Raw genomic sequence first — 7,179 nt, forward strand, 5'->3', positions numbered from 1 at the left:
AGTGGTGAACGGTAAATGGATGATTTAATGCATAGATGGAGGAAGGTGGACAGATGGCAAGTGGATGGTGATCGGATAATGAATGAAGATGGATATTGAGTGGATAGTGAATAATGGATGGGAGCTGATGTATAGATGATAAATGGATGGATCATAGATGGATTATAATGGTGGATAGACTATGGTGGATGAATGCTCGCCGCTATCTCTCCACTCTATCTCCAGCACCTAGAACAATAGTTAGCACATAGAAGGCACTCGATAAATTTTTCTAGAATGGATGAATACGGACGGATGGTAGATGATAGTTTAATGGGTTTTATTTTTTTAATTTTTTTAATGTTTATTCATTTTTGAGAGAGAAAGAGAGAGAGAGCAGGAGAGGGCAGAGAGAGAGGGAGACGCAGAATCCTAAGCAGGCTCCAGGCTCTGAGCTCTCGGCACAGAGCCTGATGTGGGGCTCAAACTCACACACCGTGAGATCATGACCTGAACCAAAGTTGGATGCTTAACCGACTGAACCACCCAGTTGCCCCAAATGGGTTTTAGATGAATAGTGTATTATGGCTGGATGATGAGTAGGTGGATAGAGGATATTGTGAGATGGACAATGAATGGACAGATATGTGGTGGACAGGGATAGGAGTTGGGTGGATGGTAGATGGTTGGTGAGTGGGTGGATGGCATGTTGTACTTCATAGAAATATGAATGGAGGGGTGATGGCAATTGATTGGTAACTGAATTGTAGATGGATGCGTTCGTGGCTGATTGGATAGATGGAGGCTAGTGGATGGATGGTGGATAAATCCAGATAAATGGGCAGTAGATAGATGATAGATTGAGTAATGACAACCAGATATATGGCGGATGGGTGAATGAATGGGAGATGGAGAGTAGTTGAGTACTGACGGAAAGTTGTTAGAATGTGAATGATGGGTAGATAGGTAGTGGGTGAGTAGATGGTGAATTAATGTTGGACTGATGGGTATTTTCATGGTGTGTTGATGCTTGGCACATGGTGGGTATGGGCGGAATGGATGGATGCATGGTTGATGCAAGGTGGTTGGATAGTGGGTGGTGATTGGGGTTGAATGGTTAATGAATGTTGGATGGTGGTTTGACCGTGACTGGATGGTGGAAAATACATGAATAGGTGGGGGGTGGTAGATGATGGCTGGATAAGAGGGTGCGGAATGGTGGGCCGTGGCTGCTGGCTAGGGGTTGGATGTCAGGTGCTGGATGGTGGAAGGGTGGGGAATCGTGTGGATTAGAAGTTATGCACCTTGGCCCCAGGTATCAGGTCTGCACTCCAGGCTGAATGAAACTGATCGTCCCAGGACAGTTTTGTTCCCTTTTGGGAATAGCCTGGGGGATGACGGTGAGAGGGAAGTGGTGCGGGGACCTCCCCCTCCCCCACCACGTTGGCCATCCTACCTGGGTGTTTTCCTTCTCTTAGCTCCTCCTTCAAACTGGAGGGTATCCTCTTTCCATGTATCTGGCCCCACCGATTTCTGACCCCCCCCCCAAATTCCTGAACCTCCAACCTGAGGCTTGGGGTCTCAAGCGGCCGGGGATCAGGCTGTGGGGGGCACGGTTTTGTCAAAGGGAGGATGAGGCCGAGGTGCTACCTGGGAGCTGGGGCCGGGCCTGGCGGAAGCGCCCGGGGGCCTGAGTGTGAATGGGGGGCCGGGCGAGCGCGTGTGGGCGGAGAGCGCGGGGGAGGGCGGGCGAAGCGGGGCTGGCAGCTCGGAGCCGAGAGTGGCGACCCGGCGCGAGCATCCAGCGCGGGAGGGTGAGTGTGAGTGAGGCCCAGGGGGCGCCCCCTCCCCACCCTTGTCGGGGCCCTCGCCCCGCGGTGCGCCCTGGCTGCCCGGCTTGGCGAGGCTGGGAGAGGAGAGAGGGGGGAGAGAGGGGGGAGTGGGGGGGGGGTCCGAAGCTCCGGGAAAGAGGAGGCAGTGGGGGCCGTGGTCAGCCCCTGGCTGCTGGGGCCGGGCTTTGGGCGACAGCAGTGCCCCTGGGGGGCCGTGCACGGCCTGACCCGGCCTTCCACACCTGGGAGCCTGCAGGGGTGTGGGTGGTGGGGCCCCTGATGGTCCAGTGCTGCAGCTGGCACTGGCCCCGGGCAGCGGGAGGCTGACCCCGGGGACTTGCTCTCTGCCTGCCTGGCCCCTTGCTCGGCCGACGTGACAGCTCTGTCATGTGTCTCTCTCTGTCCTTCTGTCTGTCTGTGTCTCTCCCTCCATCTGTACCCTCCCTCCGGGTCTGTTTGCTTTTTCTGTCCCCAGTCCTGTCATCTCTGCTTTGTCTCTGTGGCCAGCTGTTTTTCTCGCCTTCCCTCTGAGTCTCTGTGCCTCTCTGCGTCCAGTCTCTTGGTGTCTCTCCTGGCTGCCCTGGGCTCTAGCTGAGCTTCTGAGTCCTGCGGTGGGATTCCAGGAGGGGCTTGTGGAGGATCTGACCCCGGAGCATGGGGCTCCGTGAGGGAGGGTAGGGGCTGCCTCCCCTGGCTCTGGGATTGGGTGGAGGCACATGGCCCCCCCTCCCAGCCTTCCCTGGGTCTCCGCGGGACCCGCACTGAACCGATGTTTGGTGAAGGAAACCCCATGTCCCAGAACAGCAGCCCCCGCCCCCCGCACTGCGTGCCCACAGGACCCCTCCCCCACTACCAGCAAGGTGTCACAAGCGATCCATCCTACTGGTCGCTGCTGTCCCTCTGCCCACTTCCCTCCCAGTGCCCCTGCCCTTTGCCTGCGGCCCCCTCCCAGCCTGCCCTGAAGTTAGATGTCGCCTGCCAGACCCCACCCCCTCTTCTGCCTCTGGCCAGGTGCAGGTGGAGGGTCTGAGGCTGGGAGCAGCGTGAGCCAGGTTCAAGTCAGCCCGAGGCAAAGGTGGCCAGGTCCTCTCGGAGAGCTGACACCCCACACACACCCTGGGCCGGGCCCCCAACACCCGCAGCTGAAGGGAAACCGACGTCCTGCCTGCACTTGGCCCTGCCTGCTCAGGCCAGTATAAGGGCAAGGGAGCCCTCCCTGCAGCAAGAGCTCGCGGAGGAGAGGGTCCCCCCATCTCTGTGCCCTTCCTTGCCGTTCCCTGCCTCAGAACATCTCTCCACTGGCCTGGCTGCCCAGTGCTCATCCCTCAGGCCTCAGATCAGCTGGCCCTCTTCGAGGAGGCCTTCATGGGTCTTGGGGCTGAGTCAGCCTCTCCTGCCCTGCTCCTGCCCCTGCCCCTCCACAATCCCGGGCACATCGTGTGGTGCCTGTCCAGTGCCCCCCGGTGGCGGGCGGGCGTGGGCAGAGAGCAGTGGTGACAGAGAGCCAGGGGACAGTGGGCAGTGGGTCCAGGGTGGGCTAGCTGTGGACTGGAGCGGTCTGAAGCTTCCAGGAGGAGGGTGGGCGCCAGCACGTGGCCTCGTTTCTCCCTGTCTTCATGCAGACCGGCAGCAGCAACGGCATGAGTGCCCCCCGGCCCGCTGTGCAGGAGCTCAGCCCAGCTGAGGAGGCTGGAGACCCAGCAGGGAAGGTATGTACTTGGGGCCCTGGGGTCTGCCAGCCCTGCGGGACAGGAGGAAGCCAGCCTCAAGCCCTGGCCCGCGATTTGGGGCATGCCTCAGTTTACCCGTCGGGGCGGGAGAAGTGGTTGCTCTTCTCTAGAAGTCTGGTGCATAAAGCAATGGAAGGCCAAGCCTCCCTGGCTTACTCAGCACCACTTCTGAACCAGGGTTTGTTCCGCAAAGCAGTTTGCTCTCCGCTGGGTGAGGCAATGCCAGAGTCCCCCGCCCTCGGCTCTACGTTTTGGGAGCTGTGTTGATAGAGCTAAAAAGTGAAGTCCCTCCACAGGCAGTGCAGTCTTGATGTTCCGAGTTCTAGAGTTGGGACTCTGTCATCGTCGCCACTGCCGGCGGGCAGCGGGGCTGGAGAGGGGAACCCGCCCAGGGTCACCCAGGGGGCCAGCCTCCACGGCACGGCAGATGGAAAAGGGCGACACCAGGCCTTTGAACTCCACGTGCTGCTGGCTTGGACCTCCCCTATCCCAGTGGCACACTCTGGGCCGAGGAGGGCCCCTGGTTGGGGGTCACAAGGCCTTTGCAGAGGAGGACAGGAAGCGGGGTGGCAGGTGCGGTGGGAGGGATTCCAGGAGAAGGGAGCCCCTGATCCAGCAGCGTGAACAGGAGCAGCCAGGATGGCCCAGCCGCTGGGGCTTGGACGGGTCCCTGCTGCGCTGTCCCTCTGATTCCACAGATGTCCCAGTCAACAAGGCCACCTGCGGTACTTGGCGAAAATGCCGATTCCTGGGCCCTCCATTCAGAGAGTCTGGGCGGGGGCCCAGGAATGTGCGTTCAAACACGCGCAGATGGCTGTGCTGTGGCGGTTCAGGGCCGGTTGGCAAAGTCCTTGGGCTGTGTGTCTGCCTTTCCTCAAGGCACTCGTGCCACTGGGGGAAGGAAGACAGGCACCAAGCGACTCTCCTTCTATGTAGAAGGGTGGGGGGCGGGGAGGTCCAGGGAGGGAGACCTGCCGGAGGAGAGGCGTGGACGTGGGCAGGGCGGGCGTCAGTGCTGCTGTGGCCTTAGGGCCAGAAGGCTGGGCGGTAGCACTCGCAGCTGGGCCCCCCATCTCGGAAGGCCTTGAATTGGAGGCGGAGACGCTGAGGGCGCCAGGAGGGCATGGGGAGGCAGCCCCCGCACACTCTTGTGGGCACTGAACAATGAGCCCAGAGCGAGCCCAGAGAGCCGCTCAGGTTGCCATGGTAACAGCTTCCCAGCTCCTCCGAGCTGGGGAGGGACCAAGGGCCCAGCAGGGAAGACCCCAGGAAGGGGCTGTGAGGATACAGGGGGCAGTTGGGGATGCACAGAAGCCCTGGGCTCACTCACCATGTGGCCTTGGCCTCTCTGGCCTCAGGCTCTTGTCTGTGAAATGGGCCTGAGGGCTGAGCCCCGGTGGGTCCTTTGGAGCCCCGGGGAGAGCTGCTGCCCCAGGTGCTGAGTGGTGCTCCAGCCGCAGTGGTGGGATGGGGGAGAGGCCCGCACCTGCACGACCACACACACACACACACACACACACGCGCGCGCGCGCGCGCGTGCGCATGGTCACACACACACCCTCCTTCCTGCCCTGCAGCCTGGGTCGGCAGGGCCCCCCATCCTCCCAGTGGGCACAGTGCAGGACAGGTGTGGGAGGGAGCAGGGAGCCCAGGGCCCGGCGTCGTCCTGACCCCTGCCCACCCTCCCTGCAGGCTGCCGTGGGTGCCCGGGAGAAGGGCCCTCGGCTGGGCCAGCGACTGCCCTCGATCGTGGTGGAGTCCAGCGAGGTGGGTTCTGTGGAGAGTGGGGAGCTGCGTTGGCCCCCCGAGGGCGCCTTGAGGGGGTCAGCCCAGAGCCAGCTTGCTTCTGGTGAGTGAGGGACTGCCCACGGGGGTCGGAAGCCGGGCTCCCCCTGCCCGCTCATGCAAACGGGGCCCTCCACCCCTCCAGCCTGTGCACACCATCACCCCCATCTGCCCGCCCCACCCCCCTCTGGTTGGGCGCCTGGAAGCCTCCTGGCCTTGACCCTCTCTTTGTCCACGTGCCCCCTCCTACCTGCCCTTAAGGACTCTATCGACTGTGGTGGCCCCAGGCCCAGCCCATCAGAGGGGCCCATGCAGGGTCTGTTGGACACAGGACCACATGCTTCCCCCTCAGTTCCAATTCCTTCCCCTCTCGCTCCTGATTCATTGCCTTTGGGGCACGTGTGCGTTCAAAGGGCCAGCCCAGGTGCCCGTGAGGTGGGGCGGTGGACCAGCCAGGCGGCAGGCCCCTGCACTGGCCGTAGGTGCCTGGTTAAAGGCCAAGGGACTGCCAGAGCCAAGGAAGCTCCTGGGGGGAGGGTGTGTGGGCAGGAGAGGGGGATTCCGTGTTCCAGACGCCAGGGGTGAGGCTGGCCAGTGGGGGCCTTCTGCCGAGGGCACATGAGGGGTGAGCTGTGCCCTGGGAAGTTTTGTCCCCTGGGGAGTTTCCCCCCTGATGTGGAAATGAATTCAGCCTCACTGGGGCTGCCTGGCACTCCCTCCTCGCATGTCAGCCCCCCCAGCGGCTCGGGCCCAGAAGGGGCCCGTCCACCCCTTACCCCCCACCTTTCCCCAAAGCCTCCTCCGCCTCTGTCAGGCTGCACTCAGGGCTGAGAGCAGCACCAGGGACCACGCCCTGGGTCACCGCTGGAACTTGGGCTGTGGGGAGGTCTCCGGGTGGGTAGAGGTGCCGGGGGAGGGAGTGCCCCTGCTCCCGGAGCGTGGCCTTGCCTGCCCCGCCCAGGTGCAGCCCCCTCCTCCCCGTTCCCTTGCCAGCCTGTCCGAAAGGCAGCCCCACCAACAGAGGGGCCTTTGTGTTTCTGCAGCCCCCTCACCAAGTCTGCCGGGAGCTCCAGGGAAGGTTCCGGATGATGCTGGCAGTGAGCGACCCAGCTGCCAGGCCCCGGCCCCCCAGTGAGAGGACTGGGACAGGCATGGCCGGATTCTGCTGTGCGAGGGCCCTGCAAACCCCGCCTCCCACCCCTGCTCCTGACAGCTGAGCGGCCTCAGCCCCAGGGTGGCCGGGCTGATGCTTGGAGCAGGGAGAGCTGAGCCGCTGCCTCCTGCCTCAGAGGGTCTGGCCGGGACCACGGGCCTGCCCTCTCCCATCCACAACCCGGGGTCCAGATCACACCCTCCTTGTTCCGTGGTTTGAAGCAGAAATAAAGGCTCTTCCTGGTGGTCGGCGGGCACACTTGCTGGGGACTCAAGGTGGGGGACAATTTTGGTTTTTCCATGGCCTTCCAGACAAGGGCCTAGCCTTGGAGCCCACGCTGACCAGGCCAGAGTGCCTGGGTGTTGTACATGGGGTGGGGGCCGGGGTGGGGCAGGGGCTGTCCAGGGGCTGTGGGGTTTGCTCCTCTGGAACCCCTGCCAAGGGCCCTGAGCTCTGCTCCGCTCTGCCTCAGCCAGGGCTGCCCAGGGCAGGACTGGCTTCCCCCCAAGTGGCCTCCTCACCTCTCCCAGGGGTCTCCAGCTCTGCCTGGACCCCGAGGGCAAGATTCCTTCCTCCTCACTGGGTGCACAGGGCACAGAAATGGACCGTGGGGTAGGGTGTCCTATTCCAGGCTGGATCTTATTAACACCTTGCAAAAGTCCCACTTTACAGATGAAGAAACGGAAGTGTGAAGTGAGGT

At 62.1% G+C, this 7,179-nt stretch overlaps 1 protein-coding gene across 1 annotated transcript; it reads left to right on the plus strand.

Moving 5' to 3' along the window:
- The first annotated feature begins 1,679 nt into the window (after positions 1-1,679).
- Positions 1,680-6,715, plus strand: LBHD2 (LBH domain containing 2). Its single transcript, XM_042989280.1, has 4 exons — positions 1,680-1,793; positions 3,434-3,520; positions 5,234-5,390; positions 6,370-6,715. The coding sequence occupies exons 1-4, from the start codon at positions 1,680-1,682 to the stop codon at positions 6,459-6,461; spliced, it is 450 nt and encodes a 149-aa protein (XP_042845214.1). The 3' UTR covers positions 6,462-6,715.
- Positions 6,716-7,179: the final 464 nt, after the last annotated feature.

This window comes from Panthera tigris, chromosome B3, assembly GCF_018350195.1.
Source record: "Panthera tigris isolate Pti1 chromosome B3, P.tigris_Pti1_mat1.1, whole genome shotgun sequence".
Classification (NCBI taxonomy): Eukaryota; Metazoa; Chordata; class Mammalia; order Carnivora; family Felidae; genus Panthera; species Panthera tigris.